General features: G+C 45.4%; 1 protein-coding gene across 3 annotated transcripts in view; it reads left to right on the top strand.

The window, feature by feature from the left end:
* Positions 1 to 20: 20 nt before the first annotated feature.
* The window catches only part of EMC1 (ER membrane protein complex subunit 1), a 27,568-nt gene continuing 4,320 nt past the window's right edge, over positions 21 to 23,268 (top strand). Inside the window, exons 1-20 of one of the 3 annotated variants that reach the window (XM_010593061.3) lie at positions 21 to 152; positions 3,793 to 3,917; positions 4,862 to 4,927; positions 5,148 to 5,241; positions 6,026 to 6,154; positions 7,041 to 7,167; positions 8,182 to 8,331; positions 8,651 to 8,818; positions 9,326 to 9,397; positions 9,798 to 9,857; positions 10,667 to 10,789; positions 11,544 to 11,640; positions 11,964 to 12,083; positions 13,754 to 13,953; positions 14,115 to 14,264; positions 14,936 to 15,097; positions 15,452 to 15,571; positions 18,262 to 18,399; positions 22,143 to 22,316; positions 22,896 to 23,106. In XM_010593061.3, the coding sequence (XP_010591363.2) occupies positions 58 to 152; positions 3,793 to 3,917; positions 4,862 to 4,927; positions 5,148 to 5,241; positions 6,026 to 6,154; positions 7,041 to 7,167; positions 8,182 to 8,331; positions 8,651 to 8,818; positions 9,326 to 9,397; positions 9,798 to 9,857; positions 10,667 to 10,789; positions 11,544 to 11,640; positions 11,964 to 12,083; positions 13,754 to 13,953; positions 14,115 to 14,264; positions 14,936 to 15,097; positions 15,452 to 15,571; positions 18,262 to 18,399; positions 22,143 to 22,316; positions 22,896 to 23,106 (2,581 nt within the window). In that variant the 5' untranslated portion in view covers positions 21 to 57. Of the gene's footprint in view, positions 153 to 3,792; positions 3,918 to 4,861; positions 4,928 to 5,147; positions 5,242 to 6,025; positions 6,155 to 7,040; positions 7,168 to 8,181; positions 8,332 to 8,650; positions 8,819 to 9,325; positions 9,398 to 9,797; positions 9,858 to 10,666; positions 10,790 to 11,543; positions 11,641 to 11,960; positions 12,084 to 13,753; positions 13,954 to 14,114; positions 14,265 to 14,935; positions 15,098 to 15,451; positions 15,572 to 18,261; positions 18,400 to 22,142; positions 22,317 to 22,895; positions 23,107 to 23,268 lie in introns of all 3 variants that reach the window. The other 2 variants (XM_003413436.4, XM_064281381.1) reach the window with 2 other exon arrangements.

Genomic DNA, 23,268 nt, shown 5'->3' with positions numbered 1-23,268 from the left:
GTCGCCTGCGGCCCAGGGCATGCCGGGCCAGCGGTGGGCGGTGCCTGGGCTTCCATCATGGCGGCGGCTTCGGTATCTCGTTTCTGGCTCTGGGCTTTGTTACTTATCCCGGCGGCCGCGGTCTACGAAGACCAAGTGGGCAAGTTTGATTGGTGCGTACGTATAGGGCCTATTCGGGAAGTATGTGACTATTTTTCCAGTACCTGTTTCCTAACTGCTAAAAGAGAGTTACGATTCAGCAGGACAGAGTCTGTTACATATTTTGTGGGACCCAGTGCAGAATGAAAATGTGCAGCCCCTTCTTTAAAAATTACAAAGGATATTAAGATGGTGAGAGCAGATCATTAAGCCAAGTGTGGGGCCTTTCTAAGCAGGGTTCCTGTGCGCCTACTTAGGTCACATGCCAGTGAAGCCGGCCTTGCTCTCCAGGCGTGCTTAGAGCCCTGTTTTTGTGACTGTCAGCTTTCTGAGCCACTGGGTGTCGGTGGTAGCCAGCCCGCAGTGAACTCTCACTCCTCCTACTGGCGTCTCCTGGTCATGTGAACGAGGGGTTGGGTTTTAGGTGTCCCAAACTAAGCCCACTCTCCCCTTCCTTCCAGCCCAGCCCTGTCCTGGGTTCAGAGCAGAGTCCCCCTGCCCCAAAACCCTCATCAGCCAGGAGATGCTAGTCATTCACTACTCACTCACTCACTGCCCCCCCCCTTCTTTAAGTCCCGTGAGTCAGCTTGCTTTTGTTTGAATCTAGATTTCATCTGCCTGGATGTTTTTGGTAAAATAGATTTAGTTGTACATTACCTTTTACAGTAGTTGGGAGGATGAATTAAATGATCCCTTTAAATTATTTAGCACAATGGCTGGCCCATTGAATGCAGTCATTGAATGTTACTCATTATTACTAACTCAGGGAACCCTTATCCTTCAGAGCCAAGCTCAGATATCTGCTCTGTGAAGTCTTTTCTGTCTCAGATTGGTTCATATATTTGTTGAGTGCCTGCTGTGTGCCATGTGTTGTCCTAGGTGCTGTGGATACACAGATAGGTAAGGAGCTCAGTCTAGAGGGACAGAAAGCTATGTTACTGTGATTAAGACAATGAGACAAATGCAGCGTATGTCACAGTTTTAGTGATGCGGGCAAACTCTCAGTGTCATATGTGTACATTATGCGTATACTGCGGGTGTGGCATAATTTCACTTTAGCAGAAACTAACCCATTGCTGATGAGTTGATGCCAGCTCATAGCGACCCTATAGGACAGAGCAGAACTGTGCCATAGGGTTTCCAAGGAGGGCTGGTGGATTTGAACTGCCGAGCTTTTGGTTAGCAGCTGAGCTCTTAACCACTGTGCCATCAGGGCTCCAAACCAAACCCACTGCAGTTGAGTTGATTCTGACTCATAGCCACCCCTTAGGGTTTCCAAGGCTGTAAATCTCTATGGAAGCAGACTGCCACATCCTTCTCCTGTGGAGCTGCTAATGGTTTCGAACTGCCAGCTTTTAGGTTAGCGGTCATTCGCTTTAACCACTGTGCCACCAGGGCTCCAAACTGTAGATGCAGTTTACAAATTAAAAAATAAACAGAAGGAAATACACCAAAATGGTGATATTTTAGGTATTTTTTCTTCTTTTTTTATTTCTACATGTATTTTTTACATTTTTTATGATAAGTAGGTTTTTTTTTTTTTGTCGTTCAGATAAAACAACAGTACTTTAAAAGAGGGCATAGGATTTAGAGTCAGAAGGCCTTAGTTTTGGGTTCTAGTTGTGACAGTAATTAATGGACCTCTCTGGACTTGGTTTTCTCACCTGTATAATGGGGGTAATGATATTTGCCCTGTGTACTTCATAGAGTACAGTGAGGTAGAGTATATAAAAATACAAGTAGAAAATGTCAAATGGCATGTGAACATTAGTTTTTATTGAATCTGTCTATTACCAGTTTAGCTTTTCTTTTTAACTAGACAAATAACATCACGGCAAGAGAAATTCAGTGTAGATATCATTGTATGCTTAATGTACTAGAGATGTTAGCATTTCTTCATTAACAGGGATGTGCAAGCACCTCCTATATACTTAGCAGTGTACCGAGTAAAGCCGATTATATTCTCTTTATGCTTAGCTTAGAGTGTTGAAAGTGATGGGATATGTCTCAAGGAAAGTATGAGTAATGATTCAGATGGATCCTGGACATGTGTGGACTAGAAAGGGCTGTGGAGGACAAAGCCTGGCCCAATCTATGAATAGCTTTTTTGTAGCAAACTTGCATGGTTTTTTTTCCCTGAGGTCAGTGAAAATAGAGGAGTGCAGAGATTATCAGACGTCATTAATATGCACAAGTAAAATCTTGCCGAAGATAATTAAAAAATGGTTGCAGCATTACATTGACAGGGAACTGCCGGAAATTCAAGCAGATTTCAGAACAGGATGTGGAATGAGGGATATCATTGCTGATGGCAAATGGATCTTGGCTGAAAGAAGAGAATACCAGAAGAATGTTTATCTGTGTTTTATTGACTACGCGAAAGCATTTGACTGTGTGGATTATAAAAATTAAAGAAAACATTGCAAAGAATGGGAATTCCAGAACACTTAATTGTGCTCATGCAGAATCTCTGTATAGATCAAGAGGAAGTTGTTTGAACAGAACAAGGGGATGCTGCATAGTTTAGAATCAGGAAAAGTATGCATCAGGGTTGTATCCTTTCACCATACTCAGTTTGTCTACTGAGCAAATAATCCGACAAACTGGGCTATATGAAGAAGAACAGGGCATCAGGATTGGAGCAAGACTCATTAACAACCTGCGATATGCAGATAACACAACTTTGTTTGCTGAAAGTGAAGAGGATTTGAAGTATGTACTGATGAAGATCAAAGACCACAGCTTTCAGTATGGATTACACCTCAACATAAAGGAAACAAAAATCCTTACAACTGGACCAATAAGCAACATCATGGTAAATGAAGAAAATCTTGAAGTTGCCAAGAATTTCATTTTATAAGGAACCACAATCAACACCCATGGAAGCAGCAGTCGAGAAATCAAACGATGTATTGCACTGGGTAAATCTGCTGAAAAGACCTCTTTAAAGTGCTCAAAAGCAAAGATGTCGCCTTGAGGACTAAGATGCGCCTGACCCAAGCCATGGTATTTTCAATTGCCTCCTATGCATGGGAAAGCTGGACAATGAATAAGGAAGACCAAAGAAGAATTGATGCCTTTGAATTATGGTGTTGGTGAAGAATATTGAATATGCCACAGACTGCGAGAAGAATGAAGAAATCTGTCTTGGATGAAGTACAGCCAGAATGCTCCATGGGAGCGAGGATGGCGAGACTTTGTCTGACATACTTTGGACATGTTAATCAGGAGGGACCAGTCCCTGGAGAAGGACGTCATGCATGGTGAGGGTCAGTGAAAAAGAGGAAGGCCCAATGAGGTTGATTGACACAGTGGCTGCAACACCGGGCTCAAACATAGCAACAATTGTGAAGATGGCACAGGACTAGGCAGTGTTTTATTCTGTTGAACATAGGGTTGCTATGAGTCAGAACTTGACGGCACTTAACAACAACAGTATTTCGCATCTATTGGGGGTACTTTCCTTTGTGTCCTTTGCTTCTGACTACACTGCACAGAAATCTTGCTTTTGGTCAGATCTTTTTATTAACAAACATTTCTTGTATATCCCGAGACAGGTATGATGGTGGTAACCTTGTGCATTTTTGTAAATGGTTTTTCCCAAAGCATTTTGTGCAGTGATGACTTTGTTTTCTGCATGCACTCTTTCCTCAGGAGACAGCAGTTTGTTGGGAAGCTCAAGTTTGCCTCCTTGGAATTTTCTCCTGGATCCAAGAAGTTGATTGTAGCCACAGAGAAGAATGTGATTGCAGCATTAAATTCTCGTACTGGGGAGATCTGTGAGTGAACTGGGTTAACTGGTTGGCTTGTGGCTGGAAAGGGTGAGCATACTGGATCCAGAATGGCCTGTGGCTTGTGAAGTCAGCCTGGCTGAGTTAGGGGCAAGTTGGTCAAAAGATGCACTCTTACAGAATTCTGACACATTTTTTTTTATTCTTATCATATTTGAATATTTCATAATGCTATTAAAATTATCAGTATTAATAGATATATCATACACTAGCATGTAACATCAAAACTAATAATACTGTTAATAATATAACGATTTTAATAATCCATTAGTACATCAACAATGTTACCAGTAATAACGTAACGTCCTGAGTCCTGAGGGTCCTCAAATAAGATATTGCTGCAAAAACCCACATTATTTTATTCTGCAGTAAAGGTTTGGATGAAACCAAAAACCAAACCCGTTGCCATTGAGTTGATTCCGACTAGTAGTGACCCTATAGGATGGAGTAGAACTGACCCATAGGGTTTCCAGGGAGCATCTGATGGATTTGAACTGCTGACCTTTTGGTTAGCAGCTGTATCACTTAACCACAACACCACCAGGGTTTCCGAAGGTTTGGGTCCTCCGCTTAAGGTACATATGTTAGCTGGATTTCGTAGGCACTAAATTCATGGAAATATAATTTATACTCACTGTTTTTCTTGTGAAATCATATGGATTTTGTTAACGTTGTCTCTGTTTTCTTATATGTTTGATGGGGTGGTAGAGGAGACGGGAAGTGCAAAGACACTGGTGACTCCGCTCATATCCCCATCCTCCCCTTGTGCATCACCTAGTGAGTGGGAGTGGGTCATTGACAGCTAGCTGTACTCCTTCCCTCACCTGAAAGAAATTGGATACGGCTGTGTAAACGAAGGCCTGTTCATTTCTCTGCCGTCTTCTCTGATGTCTCTATGTGGTTCATAGTAATGTGACTTTCATGTCTCTCAGTGTGGCGCCATGTTGACAAGGGTACATCAGAAGGGGCTGTGGACGCCATGCTGCTCCACGGACAGGGTAAGCACAGTCCTACTTGGTCTCCCCATTCCTTGGTTCCTTCCTTTGTACAGGACCTGGTAGGGACAGGAGAAGGGGGACTCCCAAAAGTAAAGGACAGGTGCCTGCTTCACATCTGTTTGCATCCATCAATCAGAGGAGAGGCCACTGCCTGCAGACCCCTGGAGGCTACAGATTAACAATTTGGGGGATGACTTCACCATGGTGTTTTCTTTTCCAGATGCAGTCACTGTGTCCAATGGAGGCCGAATCATGCGTTCCTGGGAGACTAACATTGGGGGCCTGAACTGGGAGATAACCTTGGACAGTGGCAGGTAGGGGAAGAAGCTGTGTTTCCTCTTGGCTAGGTTAAAGGCTTTGCTGGAACCCAGGACTGCGTGAACAGCAACTTGGCTTTTTCCCAGGGACTACTGAAGAGCCAAAGAGCGTTAAACATCGGTTCGTGAAGTTCTTGAGGTTATGAAACACGCGGAAAAAGTTTACTCAGCCAGCATTTATTGAGCACCTGTTAGGTGCAGCATTCTGCACTAGGTTTATTCTTTGAAAGTGTTTCCTTATCTTACCATGACTCATGAGCTTTGTAGTGGTCTAGACATAAGAACATATATCAAGCTTTTGGTGTTTCAGTTTTGTGTTTAGAGAATAGCTTGAGCTGTTGTTACATCTTTGCTTTTCAAGTTATAGGGTCATTTGCCTTAGTTTATATATGCTCTTAGAGTAATTAACTGGATAAACATTCGGTGAGCCCTCAGGGGATGGGAACACACCTGTGAGCGTGAGACAGTTTTTGTCTCAGTAATGATGGAACTGCTTGATGGGTGCCATAATAGAGGTTGCCGGGTTGCTGGGAAGTCTCAGGAGGAGAGAACAACCCTTAGGAAATTTGGGGGGTTTCAGGGAAGCAGCACAGCCAAGTGGTTGAAAGTACGATCTTTTGAGTTAGCCAGTGAGAGGCAGAGCCAGGATTTGGATCCAGGTATGTCTGACCCCAAAGGCTATGTTCTTACCACCAAGCAACAGTGACGGTGTTCTGGATTATCTCCTCTAGACTGAGGCTCTAGAGGTGCTGGGCAGCGCTTACCCTGTACCTGTGCTCAGTTTTCAGGCACTTGGGCTGGTAGGTCTGCAGGAGTCAGTGAGGTACATTGCAGTCCTGAAGAAGACCACACTTGCCCTCCATCACCTCTCCAGTGGGCACCTAAAGTGGGTGGAGCACCTCCCAGAAAGGTAAGACTGCCTTCTCGCCAGGTGATGGTTAACTTACTCTTCTCTGCAAGCTCCTCTTTCTTTTTGAGGGTCCTGAAGCATATGCTTTGACCTAAGCTTACCTTATGTTATGTGGCATATTAAGATCATGGGGCCTAGGCCTGGAGTGCAAGCGTGTGTCTACATCTGGAGTTTTCTTTGCAGTGCAGTGAAAACTCTCAAACTTGGGCACTTTTAGAGCCAGATGAGCAAGGGGAAGTGACTCACTCACTCATGGCTATAGTACTTGGAGCTTTTTAACTTCTAGTTCATGTCCGACTGAGCCTTCCATTAATATTAAGAATCGGGACAACTCAAGAAGAATCCCGAGTAGGGGCTGAGTGAGGTTCGAAATGGTTTCCAGAGGTTCTGGTGGTGGAAAGCATTGAGACTGGGAAGGAACAGGAGGGAGGGAGGAAAGGATCTGCTTAGACCACCTGTGATCACCTTCAGAGTTTAGGGCAAGGATCAAAAACTCAGATTTCTATGGGGCCTACTGGGTGACATCCATGCCCAAGTAGGCCATTGGGGACTGCTGAGAGCTGCAGTGTCCCTAGCGTACCTCGAGGGGGCAGCCTTACTCAGCTTACTGTGGCCTGATAGGCATGTAGGTAAGCCCAGTATTCCTGTATTTTCTGATTTTTAAAGAAAAGGTAGAAATCTGGTTTTTACATGTAATTTCAGTTTTAAAGGTTGATAACTAATTCAAACTTTATTAAAATTACATAAGTCGAACAAACCTATTTGAGGGTTGCTAGTTTGTGACATTTGACTAAGTCCCTGGCAGCCCGGTTTTAGAAGGCTCCTGAGGATAGTCCTGTCCCGTGGCTAAAGCTCTTGTCCCCCTGCTTTTCCTTCCCTCTCCTAGTGATAGCATCCATTACCAGATGGTGTATTCCTACGGCTCTGGCGTGGTGTGGGCCCTGGGAGTTGTTCCCTTCAGCCATGTGAACATTGTTAAGTTCAACGTGGAAGATGGAGAGATTGTTCGGCAGGTATGGTAGAGCGTCTGACTGAGGCCTGTAAATCGGGGAGGGGTGTTGACAGAGCCCTTTTTTGCCCTGGGGACCAGGAACTTGGCTGGGTAGATGCAAAAGCTCTTTCTGGTACCTGATTCTAGTCACTTACAGGCTGCGTTTACTTCCTCATTAGACGTTTATTAAGTACTCAAAAATATCTTAGATCTAGTCCATGCCTGTAACATATCATAAGAAAGTGCTTTAAGATAATGATGATGTTGTTGTCGTTAGGTGCCGTTGAGTCAGTTCTGACTCACAGCGACCCTATGCACAACAGAACGAAACACTGCCCTGATCCTGAGCCATCCTTGTTTGCTTGAGCTCGTTGCTGCAGCCACTACGTCAGTGCATCTCGTTGAGGGTCTTCCTCTTTTCTGCTGACCCTGTACTTTGCCAAGCATGATGTTCTCCAGGGACTGATCCCTCCTGACAACATCCCCAAAGTATCTAAGACACGGTCTCACCATCCTTGCTTCTAAGGAGCATTCTGGTTATACTTCTTCCAAGACAGATTTGTTTGTCCTTTTGGCAGTCCATGGTGTATTCAATATTCTTTGCCAACACCATAATTCAAAGGCATCAGTTCTTCTTTGGTTTTCCTTATTCATTGTCCAGCTTTCACATACATATGATGCAATTGAAAATACTATGGCTTGGGTCAGGTGCACCTTAGTCTTCAAGGTGACAAAGATATCACTTGATAATGATAGGAGACCACATATAACAAATACAGTAGAGAAGTGTTTACCTGAAGTGTCCGGTGTTAAAAGTCACTGGTGTATTTGTCTAGTTGCCAGAAAGAAAACAATGATTTTCTTCAGCTTTAGAGGCCCTTGGGCGGCTGGAAGAACAGGAAGGACTTTAGAACTACCCAAGAAGAACCTTGAGCTTGGTACCCTGTTGGGGTCCCAGCACTGATATTGTTGACGAGCTGCTAAGGAAATGTACAAATTCTTCACGAGCCTCCTGTTTTGACGTCTTGTCCCGTAGGTCAGGGTTTCAACACCGTGGCTGCAGAGTCTCACTGGAGCCTGTGGCGTGGTGGATGAGGCTGTCCTGGTGTGCCCTGATCCGAGCTCACGTTCACTCCAAACTCTGGCCCTGGAGACAGAGTGGGAGCTGAGGCAGATCCCACTGCAGGTGAGAGGCTTGAGCTGTTTCCCCTGGCCTGAGGCATTGCCGAGGACTTAGAAGAGTTGGCATGAGTCCCTGGAAGGTCTTTTCCCAGCATCACTGCCTCTTTCCTGAGCCGTGGCAGCCATCAGAAGATGTTCAGGCCTTTGGCTGAGCTGGTATAAGGACAAATGGGCCACTGCCCCCTTTGGAGAACCTGAATGTGAGCTCCTGGAGCTAAATGCCACGGCCTAGTTAATTTCACCAGCAAAGCGGGACAGATTCTGCTGCCTGGGATGGATCAGTGACTTGTCAGCTTTTAGCCCTAATCCTTTTTGTCTCTCAGTCTCTCGACTTAGAATTTGGAAGTGGATTCCAGCCCCGCATCTTGGCCACACAGCCCAACCCAGTGGATCCTTCTCGGGCCCAGTTCTTCCTGCAGTTATCCTCAAGCCACTATGCTCTTCTGCACTACCATCATGGGGTCCTGAGCCTGCTTAAAAACTTCCCACAGGTAACCATGGGCAGCATGCTGCCCTAGGATTCAGGAGAATCTAGCCAAGACATGGAGGCTAGAAGTGCCTGCCTTGGAATCTGGAGACATTTGGTCTCAGAGACCAAAATTGAGGACATCTTCCCATAAGTGGTTTCTATGAACAGGACTGGGACACTTTTTCTCCTAAGTGAGAGTTACGAAGGATCTTTTAGAGTAAAACCGGCACCTCCTCTGAGTCAGCAGGAGAGTGGGGCCATAAATTAGAGCCTCTGTATCAATACTAAGAGCATCTTGGGATTTAGGACTGACGTGTGCTTACGTTGGAGGTGGGGGATAGTTCTGTTTTCAGCTGTAGATGCAACTGAGCCTTTCTCTGCTCTCGGGTCCCCTTGTAATTATGTTCCAAAGCATGGGGCACTTTGACGTTCAAGTGGCAGTCTGTGCAGTTGCATGGAGAGGTGACCCTTGTAAGGCTGCTGGCTAATACAGGCCCCACTTAGGAACGGACGCTTTGCCTTTCCCCAGACTGCCCTGGTGAGCTTTGCCACCACGGGGGAGAAGACGGTGGCTGCAGTCATGACCTGTCGAAATGAGGTGGTGAGTACTGAGAATAATAATCAGAACTTGGGGTTTTCCCTCCTTGTCTCTGCCGGGTAGTGGGTACTTCTACCAGGAACCCTGAGAATCAGAAGTCTGGGGCACATTCGCCTGGTTAGTTTGAACCCCAGGGAACAGGAAGCTGATGAGAAATAAGTTCTCAGCTTACCTGCAGAGCCTTCAGCACACCCTGTTCTCCCAGGAATGAGACCCTAATATGAAGCTCTCACTTTCACTGGGCCTCCTAGGGGCTGCATAAGCTTTATGGGCAGGGGTAAGAATGAGATTTACCTTCTTCCCAGTGCTGAGAAGGCTCAGAAACGAAAGCCTTCATGTTGGTGACTGGAAAATGACCCTTGGGCTGAATTTTCTCCTTCTGTCCTTCTCTTTTTCTTGGCAGAAACCTAGCAGTTCTGAAGATGGGTCAATGGGGAGCATTTCGGAGAAGTCTAGTCCAAAGGTAGGGTGTGGCATTGGGCAGGAGGGCCCCCAGGGAAGGTGGGGCTGCAGCTTAGGATATGAGCAGGTCTAAAGTTCCCAGCCTCGAATGGGGTTTCCAAGTGCTGCAAACTAAATGATGCCCATCTTGAATCTTGTTAGTTGGGGGAGGCTAGGAGGTAGACTCCCCAGAGTCTATTCCTAACTGCTCTCTCCTCTGGGCCTTGGTTTCCCCGTTTCTTTGTGAGCCAGCTGGTAGAGCTGAGTGGCAGTTTGTACAGTTGCACTGAAGCAGAAGCCTGTGACCCTGGTGGAGGCGTAGGTTTCAGCTGTGGCTTCCTATCTCCTAAGCTTTTCCAAAGGGGTTTTACTTCTGGCCAGTGTTCACGATCCTCTCTCTTTTTCGGATGGCTGCTACGTTATACTATTTTCAATCTAAAACATGCGTTAAAAGAAAAATGAGTTGTCATTAAGTTGATTCCCACTCACGGTGACCCCACATGTGTAGGAGTAGAAATGTGCTCCACAGGGTTTTCAGTGGCTGATTTTCTGGAAGCAGATTGTTAGGCCTTTCTTCCCAGTGCCTCTGGGTGGACTTGAACCTCCAGCCTTTTGGGTAGCAGCCAGGTGTGTTAACTGTTTGCATCACCCAGGGACTCCTAAAACAGCATAGTACTTGTAATTTTATTTATTTGCTCAAGTACCTTCTTTTTGCCTCAGGATTTTTAGGCCTGGCTCCTTCTCTAGGGTGTTGGCCTCCAACCCTTGGACTTCTTTGGGACTTTGCTTTGGGGAATCCCTCTAGTTACTGCCTACTCTCTGTACCCCTAGGACTCCCTGGCCTGCTTCAACCAGACCTACACCATTAACCTGTACTTGGTGGAGACAGGCCGGCGGCTGCTCGACACCACGATCACGTTTAGCCTGGAACAGAATGGCACTCAGCCTGAACGGGTGAGTAGAGCCTTTGTCTTCAGACTTCATCCTTGGGCTTCTTAGCCTGGGGCTTCCTCTCCTCAGGGCCAGGTCATGTGTACTGGATTAGGGCTTTCTGGACATGGGTTCTAGTTCTCATGAGCCACTGCCTTGTCATAAATCCCTATGCATAGCAGTAAAAGCAGGTATTATGTCGGGTCATCACTGAGCACCAGGCACTGTGCTACGCTGTTGCCATGCATCCATTGACATAACCCTCTCAACGGTCTTGTGGAGTGTTTTGTACTGACCTTATTTGAAAAACAGGCCTGGTGAAATTCAGTAAGAGGGGTTGCTGGATTCACGCTTGGGTATGTCTCTCTTCATAGCCTGCACCCTTAATCTCTACCTAATATTGCCTCTGAGTACATTGAGTTATGTTTCGGAGCCTCTCTGTGCAATGGGTCCTTCATCTCTAAAACGGAAAGACCAACCTTGACCCCCTGCTCACTTTGTGGGGTGTGATTGGAGGCGGATGAATGAGCTGTGCGCATGAAGTACTCAGGTTCCTCCTAGGGAGGTCTCAGCTGGAGCCTAGCACTGTTGTTGTGTTTGCTTTGAAGGATATGTGTCCCCTAATTGGAGGTAGTAGGTGTATCATTTAGACATCAACTGTGACCATAGCCCGGACCTCTAACAACGCCTGACCCAAACTTTGAGTCTTGGGATCTGGTGCTGTAGGAGGCAGTTGGATTTTCACTGAATGCAGTTGTCTTGACCATTTTGCTTATAGCTGTTCATCCAGGTGTTCTTGAAGAAGGACGACTCAGTGGGCTACCGGGCCTTGGTACAGACGGAGGATCACCTGCTACTTTTCCTGCAGCAGCTGGGTGAGTGACCTCATTCAACCCTTCTGTTGAGGCCTGCTTGTGAGTTCCAGTTGGACCATTTTTTTGAGCTGTGGACTGGTTCCTGGGAAAGGTTCAAGTGGAGTTCACCCTGAATATTTTTCCAGAGCCACATCATCTGTTTTTGAATAATTCCTTAGCATTCTAGGGTGGCATGTTGAGCTTTCCTCACTTGACTTGTTGATTCCAGCTCTTTGTTTCTCTTTTTTATACAAGTGCTATGGTGATCCCTGAGCCACCTAGAAGACTGCCTTCAGATCGAGGGAGGCAGGCTTAGCTTTTTAAAATGTGGTTTTCTATAGCAGGGAAGGTAGTGTTGTGGAGCCGTGAGGAGTCACTGGCAGAAGTGGTGTGCCTCGAGATGGTGGATCTCCCCCTAACGGGGGCACAGGCTGAGCTGGAAGGAGAGTTTGGCAAGAAGGCAGGTAGGAACCTCAGGGGCTGGGGTAGCAGAGTTGCTGGAGGGGGGTGATCTGGGAGTGGGTTTGTAGTCAGACCACAGAGACACTGTCTCACAGCATCCCTGGCTTCTTGAGCTCAGGCAAAGTGCCAGTCTGTTCTGATGTAGCCCTATGATCATTTTCTAGTGCTTCTGTGGCCATATCGCTCATGCAACCATCCTTTTCTCTGAAAGGAGTTGACTATGAATCTCTCTAGGGAAGGATCCTGAAGAAAAAGAGTCGTAAGAACTTAGTGCAGTAATAGCTACCATCGCCTGAGTACCTAAAATTTGTCAGGCACGATTCATGCCCTTTACACCTATTGTCTTCAAAGCAACAGCCATACCCTTCTAGAAAATCGTAACTGGGCTGATCCCAGTATTGTGGTAATAGTTCAGGGGCCTCTGAAGCCAGTCATAGTCCCACCCCTCAGTTACTTGATTCACTATGCTCTGATTTAGTCCCACCTCCCACCTGTCTCCCTCTGCCCATTATCCAGCTACCCAGCACATGTTTACTGAGGGGCTACTCTGGGCCAGGCACCCTGCTAGGCACTGCAGATTTTCTTGAGTCAAGGATTAATTTGACTTTACCGTTTGTTTCTGCTGCCTGGATCCAGCGATTCAAGGTAAAGCCTGCCTGTTGCCGCCTTGTTGCTCGTTGCCGCCTTGTTGCTCGTTGCCTGTCCACATGGCTAGCTTTTGGTTATTTTTTTCTGATTTACATCAATGAGGTGCATACTGTGTGTGTGTGTTGACTGCTATGCTTGCGACTTGTCCTGTTAGCCATCACTTCTGTTTTCCTTGAGCTGAGGTGGATGGTAAATAAGAAAAGCAAAAGTACTACTCCTTTTTAATGTGTGTTTACCCTGTACCAGCACTGTGCTAAATCTGTATGTACATCATGTGACTTGACTTTTGCATCAGCTCTGTAGGGTACATGTCATTTTACAGATGAGAACACAGAGGCAAATAAGGCTAAGTAAATTTCCCAAGGCCATATACTAGTAAGTAGTGGGGCTGGGATTTTAATCCATGGACTCCAGAGACCGTGCTCTTTACTCTGCTACTTTAGCAGTAGAGATTTGAAGGGTGGTGTCTTGTTGATGGAGAGTCAGGTATACAGTGAATGATAATCCTAGGAATTGGACGCAGATAGGTTGTTGGCTGCAGGTTAAACAGTAGACAAAGTAGAAATGATGCAGTGGGAAATGGAAGTAGCTGCTCTTGACACACAGACATCCGCACCCCTGCACTCCCACACTCCACCTCCTTTGGTTTTGTCATGGCAACCAGAAGCCTTCCTGTGGCCCTTCTGGATGCGGGCTGTGGTGGAGACATTCACAGCATGGCTGCATTCTGCATGGCTGACCCCCAATCTCTTAGTCTCCTCTCCCCAGAGTCCATGCAGGTGAAGTAGATAAAAGCCAGGTAAGGGAAATTTTGGACGTTTCTGCATGGCTAAACCTGAGTGTGAGACCATTGGCATTAGACACAGGCCTGCCCTTTGGGGTTGTAGCCTGGGGTGTGAATGACTTGAATGCTCCACAGGAGAGGGAGCCATCCCTCATTAGGAAAAGCAAGTACCTCCTTGCTGGGAACGTCTGGTCTGATGAGGAGTGGGCTTCAGTCGTGTTACCTTTTCCTTGACACCAGATGGCTTGCTGGGGATGTTCCTGAAACGCCTCTCGTCTCAGCTCATCCTGCTACAGGCGTGGACTGCCCAACTCTGGAAAATGTTCTACGATGCTCGGAAGCCCCGCAGTCAGATTAAGAATGAGATCAACATCGACACCCTGGCCAGAGACGAATTCAATCTGCAGAAGATGATGGTGGTGGCAACAGCCTCAGGCAAGGTGAGAGGGGTGTAAGCCCCAAGCACCAGCCCTCCTGAAGTGCAGGGAGTGGGAAACAAAGGTTTGGGTAGGGGATAGTACCGTTTCTAATTTTCAAGGATAGAATCAGTTCTTCAGTTTGTCTTTCTAGTCGTGAGCCAAGTTATTTGTTTATCTTGCAGCTTTTTGGCATTGAGAGCAGCTCTGGCACCATCCTGTGGAAACAGTATCTACCCAATGTCAAGCCAAACTCCTCCTTTAAACTGATGGTGCAGAGAACTACTGCTCACTTCCCCCACCCGCCTCAGTGCACACTCCTGATAAAGGACAAGGTGAGGCCCTTGATCCACCTCTGATTTGAGCCAGTGCAAGTTTGGTTTTTTTTGTGTTTTGTAACTTCAATCTTCCTAGGCCCTTGGAATTCTGTGAGAGTTAGAGAGGGGCAGTTGGGTTAGGGCCCTGTTTCCCCCCCGTTTCTTGCCTGGGCAGAGAACCACACAGCGCTGATGTAGACTAGGAAGTCAGTGTGACTTCCTCAGATGTGTAGTAAGCCAGCTCTCTTCCTTCCCAAGCATAAGCGGTTGTCAGCGGCTGTTTACTGTTCTCTATGTGAGGGACAGCAGGACACAAAGTTATTTATATCTCTGCCTCCCAGAGTACAAACAGATTTTTGTGGATTCAATCTAGGGTTATTGGGAAGGGGGCTTTTAGACACTTCTGGAATGGCTGCCCTGAGGTTGCAGAATTCGTATTGGATCTTTTTATTTGTTCTTTAGCATATCCAAGTTCTTGGTTAGGTCTGAAACCAGGGGCAGGCTGACATTTTGTTTCAACATTAGCACAGGGGGGCACCATTCACCTTCAGCCAAGAATTTATTTTCCACATAGAGAGCAAAGACTAGGGAATCCCTCACAGTTGCACTGAAATCCAAGCTTTCCAGATTTTCCGTTAGGATTTACGTTCTTTCTATGTTGGTGGAGTCTGACAGTTTGCCTATTTCAGGAGACGGGAATGAGCTCTCTCTATGTCTTCAATCCCATTTTTGGGAAGTGGAGTCAGGTGGCTCCTCCAATACTGAAACGCCCCATCTTGCAGTCCTTGCTTCTGCCCATCATGGACCAAGACTATGCCAAGGTGTTGCTGTTGATAGATGATGAGTACAAGGTATGACGCCAGAGTGGATGGAGAACATCCCGATGGGATTGGGTGTGGGAAGGGGCGGCCAAACAGCAGTTAGCGGACCAGAGTTGGGACGCTGTATGCAGTCAGCACACCTGTATGCCGTCAGCACACACTGGGCTCTAAGAGCACCCTAAGCAGCATGACTCTTGTCTCTGCACCGGTAAAAGCTCAGGTTCTTAACAGAGCTCAATTTAAACCAGAATTCAGTTCAGTAGACGTTTTAGTCCTTTAAGACTTGCTGTTGTATTCCTGAGGAAACAATAATGAGTCTCGGGAAACTGGGCTTAGAGATTCCTAACCCTTTAACTCTTTTCTTGGACTGTCTGGGTTTTCCAGGTCACAGCTTTCCCAGCCACTCGGAATGTCTTGAGACAACTACATGAGCTTGCCCCTTCCATCTTCTTCTATTTGGTGGATGCAGAGCAGGGACGGCTAAGTGGATATCGGCTTCGAAAGGTAGGGTAGGGGCCCTATACCATCCCCTTAGGACTCTGTGTGTGTGTGTGTGTGTGGCGGCGGGGGGGCAGCAGTTGGTGAAATGTTTTCTGGTTATTTGGCTAAGAAGTGAATTAAACTACTCATTATATTGTAAACTTAGGATACCGTAATTCTGATGCCTGAAGTATTTACTGAGCAGCTGCTACATGGCAGGCCTGGTCCTAGGTGCTGGGGCCATAGCAGTGCACAATGGAGCGGTCTCTGCCCTTGCGGAGTTTCCACTCCACATTCCTACATTCCACTCCTCCTGTAGGAGACAGAAGGGACATTTTTCTCCATTCTCAGGGATGAGGGGTGTTGGATAATGAGTTGTTCTTGGTATTTAAAATTGATGGTATTAATGCACTCTTGGACTTTATTTTTATTTTTTTAGTTTTGTTTGTTTTGTTGTTGAAGATATGCACAGCAAAACATACACCAATTCAACAGTTTCTACCTGTACTATTTACTGACACTGATTACATTCTTGGAGTAGTGCAGTCATTCTTACCCTCCTTTTCTGAGTTGTTCCTCCCCCATCAACATAAACTCATTTCCCGCTAAGGTTCCTATCTAATCTATTGATGCACTCTTGATAGATTGTGTACTTCCAATTTTATTTTAGAAACTGGTATAGGTTTGCTCTAGTCATGACATGCTAGGCCCAACTCTTGCAGACTGTGATACACACTGGCTCTGAAGTCCAGTGATACACATTCATTAGTTCACAAGGGGCTGGCTTTGACCTGGCTAACAGGGCTGTGTAGAGGAGTAATTTGTGGCGTGTACACACCAGAGAGCCCTTGCAGCCTGTAAGACCCTAGGCAAAATGGCATAAACATTAAGGGTTTGAGCCCAGACTGCAGTGAGGTTGAAGTCAAGGTTTTGCTGTTGTTATTTTGAAAACGCATTGCCCTTTCCTGACATTTTATAATGGACTCCATGGCAGTGGGTTTGGCGTTTGTTTGGTATAACCTTTAGCATAAACAACAAAGAAATAGCCTGCCCCAAAAGACATTCTTTACCTTCATGGGTGAAAAAAATTATCTTTCCAAGTTGATGAAAAGGGAGTCTTGAAAGATAGTTCTTTGTGGAGGGGAGTGTGGTCCTGAGTGGAGCCCTGAGGGCATCATCTGAGTAAACAGTGGCCAAGGGAAGACAAAGGAGGCCAAACCTTAGATGGGAAATGAGGCAAGTATATTTTTACAGTCTTTGTGACCTCCAGGGGATTTTACTGTCTTCCCCCTCACTTGTTGACCTTAGTTTTTGAGGAAGTTTAAGCGAGTTCTAAAGTTTTCTAACAAAGGCTTATTTTTTTTAAGTAAAAAATTATTTTTTAAAAAAATTTGAGAAAGCAATACGTGAATATGTTCTAACCGTGAGAGATTACACTGATACAGAAGTATGCAAGCAAAATGTGAAAAGACCTTTTCAGCCCATTCCCAGCTGCCCTTCCCTGGTGGGACACCTGTCAGTAGTCTGCTATGCATCTTCCCACTATTTTCTGTGTGTTTACAGTATATACAGTATAAATAGCTATATGGACCACATACGTATGTTCTATACATGTGTGTTTTTTCTTATTCAAATTGATCGAATTATTATGAAATTTGCTTTATTCATTTAATATATTTTCTACCTCGTTATTTTGTTAACGAACTTGTTTTTATTAAAGTATCATATATATCGAGAAAAGTACAGAAATCACAAAGTTACAGCTCAGTGAACCTTCACAAAAGCATCAAAAAAAAACCAGACCATTGCTGTCGAGTTGATTCTGACTCATAGTGACCCTACAGGACAGAGTAGAGGTGCCACATCTTTATCCTGCAGAGTGGCTGGTGGGGTTGAACCGCTGCCCTTTTGGTTAGTAGCCGATCACTTAACCACTGCACCATTAGGGCTTCTACAGAAGCACAAAACCAAAAAAACCAAACCCAGTGCCGTCGAGTTGATTCCGACTCATAGCGACCCTACAGGACAGAGTAGAACTTCCCCATAGAGTTTCCAAGAAGCGCCTGGTGGATTTGAACTGCTGACCCTTTGGTTCTCAGCCGTGGCACTTAACTACTACGCCACCAGGGTTTCCTAGAAGTACACACCTGTGTAAATGGCAATCAGATCAGGAAGCAGAACGGTACCACCATCCTAGAAGGCCCTGTGCCCATTTCCAGTCACTACCCAACCCCCATGGGTACCTTATTATTTTTTAATGGCTCTGTGTAATTCCTTAGTATGGATTGTATGATAATTTAGTTAGCCATAAATGTTTAGTTATTGGTCTCTTGTGGCAATAAAGAACTATTCAAGAAACCTTTCAAGGTCTCTGCCAGCTAGTTGCAGGCCCCAGTATACAGGGAACTTAGATTTTAGTAATAAATGTTAATTTTTCCTCGGTCATTTCCTACTCAGATAAATACTATCAACTATTTCTCTCTTTTTTTGCTGGCTTTAGTATCTTGTCTTAATCAAATGGAGAGTTCAAAGCTTCTTCACAAACTAGATTTTCATTGTTGTGTTTTTTGGAATTCCCAGAAGGAAATTGATTTCTGCTACTTAGAGTACAAAGGTTCCAAATATTGAACCACAGAACTTGTCTAGCTCTAGCTGTCTCGGGGCTAAGTGTACCCTCCTGATTACAAGTGCTGGCTCTTTTGCCCCTGTTCTAGGATCTCACCACTGAACTGAGTTGGGAGCTGACCATCCCCCCAGAAGTACAGCGGATCGTCACAGTGAAGGGGAAGCGCAGCAGTGAGCACGTTCATTCCCAGGGCCGTGTGATGGGGGACCGTAGTGTGCTCTACAAGGTATGGCATGGTAGGCGCACAGAGCTGGGGCTTTAGAATCAGAAAAACAAGGATTTGAGTTCTGACTCTAGGATTTCGTAGATACATGACCTTGAACATTTAATCCCTCTGAGTCTTAATTATATTGTCTATAAAATGGACATAATATTCCCTCCTCTGTGGTCGTTGTGATGATTACATGACATATTCATGCTTAGCACAGTGCCTGGCATATATGGTAACCATCCAAGAGATGTTAAACCGAACCCATTGCTGTCGAGTTGATTCTGACTCACAGCAATCCTATAGGACAGAGTAGAACTGCCCCGTAGGGTTTTCAAGGAGCAGCTGGTGGATTTGAACTGCTGACCTTTTGGTTAGCAGCTGAGCTCTTAACCACTGCACCACCAGGCCTCCAAGGCTAGCTATTATTATTATTAGTGGTGATAGTCATGTAGCATTCTGGGGGTTAACCCTTAGTTGAGGCATCAGGAACTCCATCTCTATGTTCCAGCACTCTAGTTAGTGGTAAAGGGAGGAAGACTAGAGAGATAACTAATGGGCTGCTAAACTATCTTATGAGAGAATGTAATCATAATAGTAATGAACATTACACCCTCTGGCAGAGCAGAGATGAGAGTTGGAGTCGGGGTGTAATCAAATAAGGTAACATGACCAAAGAACTCAACGGTAAAGCTGCTTCACTAAGCATGAGGCAGCATAGCAGGGTGCAAGCCCAGAGCTGGACTGTCGAGGCTCAGATTTGGCTCTGCCATGGACTTGCTGTTCATTGTGGGTAATTTACTTAGGCTTCCTGAATTTTCATTTTCACCAATATGATGGGTATAATAGTACTTCATAGGCTTTGTCATGGATTGAATTGTGTCCCCTAAAAATATCTGTCAACTTGGCTGGTTATGATTCCCAGTATTGTATGATTGTTTGCCATTTTGTCATCTAATGTGATAGTCCTTTGTGTTGTAAATCCTCTCTGTGATGTCAATGAGATGGATTAGCGGCAGTTACATTGATGAGCTGTAGGAGATTAGATAGTGTCTTCAGCCAATCTCTTTTGAGATACAAAAGAGAGAGGTGAGCAGAGAGACATGGGGACCTCATGCCACCAAGAAAGAAGCACCAGGAGCACAGTGTGTCCTTTGGACCCAGGGTCCCTGTGCTGAGACGATCCTAGTTCAGGGCAAGACTGATGACAAGGACCTTTCCAGAATCAGCAGAGAGAGAGAAGGCCTTCCCCTGGAGCTGATGCCCTGAATTTAGACTTGTGGCCTCCTGGACTGTGAGGGAATGAATTTCTCTTTGATAGGGCCATCCACTTGTGGTGTTTCTATTGTAGCAGCACTAGATGACTAAGACAGGCTTGTTTTGAAGATTAATAACAACACGTAACATGATTAGAATCGTGCCTGCTACATAGTTGATATCATCATCAGCGCTATCGACTTAAATTCCTTATTCAGGACACCTTCCATGTAGCTGCACTTGTTTGACTTGTACTAGAATAAGATATATTCACTACATCATTATATCTTAAGACAGGATACATACGTGCGTTTTCTTACGCTGAATATGGATAGGGCTTTCTGGATTTATACTCATTAAGCACATTTTTTAGGTTATTTATTTTAAATAACCTTTTTATTTTGGCATAGTTTAGTTTTAGATTTACAGAAAAGTTGCAAAGATAGTACATAGAGTTCCAATCCAGTATACCTTTTAACTGGTTTCCCTTAGGTGACTATGGTCATTTGTCTAAACTAAGAAACCAACTTTGGTACATTACTGTAAATTATATTCCAGACTTAATATAGATTTCACCATTTTTTATACTAATGTGTTTTTTTTACTGTAGGATCCAATCTAGGATCTCATTGCATTTACTCATCATGTCTCCTTAGTCTTCTCTGGTCTGTGATAGTTTCTTTGTCTTTCCTTGTTTTTCATGAACTTGATAGTTTTGAGTACTGGTCAGGTATTTTGTAGAATGTCCCTTAATCCTGGTTTGTCTGATGTTTTTCTCATGACTAGACTGGTTATGAGTTTTTGGAAGGCATACCACAGAGGTGAAGCAGCAAATATTTTTTGAGTGCCACTTGCATGCCACGCATTCTTTTAGGCACTGGCATACATCAGTGAACAAAATAGACAACACTTTCTGCCTTCTGAGGCTTTCCTTACGGTTGAGACAGGCTAATAATAAAAGAGATATGTAAATTACACGCTATATTATAAAGTGATCAGTTGTAGAGAGAGAGAAATACAGCTGGGAAGAGGATGCAATTTAGAATAAGGATAGTTAAGGAGGGTCTCATTGAGAAAGTGACATTTAAGTGAAGAGTTAAAGGAGAGAAGAAGTGAGTCATATGGATACTGGGGTAAGAACCTTCTAGACAGAAAAGCCAGCACATGCCTGGTGTGTTCAAGGAACAGCAAGGAGGATAGTGTGACTGCAACAGAGTGAGGGGGAAAGCCAGGACAGCTGAAGTCAGACAGGTGACAGGACCAGATCACAGATCTGGTCTTTAAATGAGATAGAGAGCCATTAGGAGGTTTTCAGCAGAGAAGTGACATAAATGACTGAAGTTTACCAAGCTCACTCAACCGGCCATATGGGAACTAGACTGTAGAGGGGCAAGGAGGAAAGCAGGAAGACCAATTATACCATTGTAATAATCCAGGTGAGACAATGATGGCTAAAATTAGGTTGGAAGCAGTGGAGGTGGTGAGAAGGGATCAGATTCTGGGTAATTTTAAATGTAGAACCAACAGGATTTGTTGACATATAGGATGTGGGGTATGTGTGTACGGATTAGAGAGAAAGGAGGCAAGGATGACTCAGGTTTTAGATCTGAGACATTGGAATCAAGGACTTGTCATTATTGAGATGGGGAGGACTGAGGGAGGAGCAGTTTTAGGTGGGGACAGATGCAGAGTTCAGTTTTGGGCATGTTAAGTTTGAGATGAGACATCTAAGAAGAGATGATAAGTTGGCAGTTTGATAGTCAAGTCTGGAGTCCAGGTCTGGCTCAGACACGTAAATTTGGCCATTGCCAGCACCCACAGATGGTGTTAAAGCCTTGAGATTGGTTGGGATCACCAAGACAGCAAGTACGTAGATAGAAACATCCAAGGCTTGATGTTAAGAGATTGAGGAGATGAGGAATCAGCCACAGAGGTGGAAGAGGTAAGGCAGAAGGAAGACTAGGGGAAAGAGGAGTTATGCAAGTCAAGTGTTCAGAAAAAATGTTTCAAGGAGGGAGTGGTCACCTGTGGTGCTAGTAGGTCAAGTAAGGCGAGGACTGAGACTCATCAATTGGGTTTAGTGATAGAGGGCACTGGTGACCTTGAGAAGAACAGTTTTGGCGGAGGGAAGTAACATTGCTAGAGCAGTATCCTTAGGTCAGTGAGTGGGCTGGCCTGGATTTTATCTTGGGTTACCATTTGCTATCTCTGGGACTTCGGCAAGTTGCTTAACTTTTCTAAGACTTTCTTCATCTTTGAAATGTAGATAATAGCTACTTTCCAAGGCTGTTAAAGGGATTAAATGAAATAATATATGGAAAGCACCTGGCATGGGCACTAAACAATTGCAGTGATGGTGAACCCCAAATGTGAAGCAGCACAGTCTATTAACCAGAAAACCCGATTCCTCTGTGAGGCCCAGAGCTCCAGATAACGTCACAGTGGAGTGTGGCCATGACATGCCATCATGGTTCTGAAGGGGTTTTTTTCCTGTCCCTCTCCAGAGCCTGAACCCCAACCTGCTGGCCGTAGTGACAGAGAGCACAGACGTACATCACGAGCGCACCTTCATTGGCATCTTCCTCATTGATGGCGTCACTGGACGCATCATCCACTCCTCGTTGCAGAAGAAAGCCAAGGGCCCTGTCCACATCGTGCATTCTGAGAACTGGGTGGTGGTAAGGAGTAGCTGACAAACTCTGGTGTCACAACCAAGTGAAGTATCTAAAGAGTATATGACTGGTTTCCCTCCTTCTTAACTTCTTTCCTTGCCTCTTGTTCCAGAAATCTAGTTGCTGCTTTTTGCTTTCATTGGATCCAAAATCCCTGGATGGCAGCATAGGGGCCTGGAAGGGGGTAGCCTCAGGAATCATACTGCCTTGGTTTGAATTCTAGTGCTTTTGTTTCCCGACTATACAACCTTGAAACTAGTTAAGCTCTCTGTGCTGCATCATTTGTGAAACAGGGATAGTAGCAGTCACCACTAGTCTAGCTTAGAACAACCCCTGACACATATTAAGAATTCATTTGTTAGCTACTGTCATTGTGACTTCTAAGAATCTTGAGAATTCCTTTGGATAGCCTAGATAAAACTACCTTGAAAGTTAGTAAACTTGGTAGTGAGGAAGAAAACTGGGGTGCTAGGTGGTTCCTTTCCTTCCTGGATCTGTAGCTCATCTGAACGCTGCCTTCCAGTGTACTTTGTTTCCAGATGAATCAGCAGCTGAGCCCTGAGCTGCCTCCTCCTCTCTCTGTAGTACCAGTACTGGAATACCAAGGCTCGGCGTAATGAGTTCACTGCACTGGAGCTGTACGAGGGCACTGAGCAGTACAATGCCACAGCCTTCAGCTCCCTGGACCGGCCTCAGCTGCCCCAGGTCCTCCAGCAGTCCTACATCTTCCCCTCCTCCATCAGTGCCATGGAAGCCACCATCACAGAGCGGGGCATCACCAGCCGACACCTGCTAAGTGAGTGTCTGGGGAGAGTCTCTGGGGAGACCTGGTTGCTATAGACAGCTGAAGGACAGAGAGGGGGAGGCATTGCCAGCAGAGCCCAGTGAGATCACCAGTAAGGAAGGCAAGTGGAGGACTGTATTTCAGCAGAAAAAGTTCCCTAATCTGCCTTTGCCG

The sequence above is a fragment of the Loxodonta africana genome, chromosome 3 (genome assembly GCF_030014295.1).
Source record: "Loxodonta africana isolate mLoxAfr1 chromosome 3, mLoxAfr1.hap2, whole genome shotgun sequence".
Classification (NCBI taxonomy): domain Eukaryota; kingdom Metazoa; phylum Chordata; class Mammalia; order Proboscidea; family Elephantidae; genus Loxodonta; species Loxodonta africana.
The sequence above is the reverse complement of the archived record's forward strand: the minus strand, read 5'-3'. Positions and strand labels throughout refer to the sequence as shown.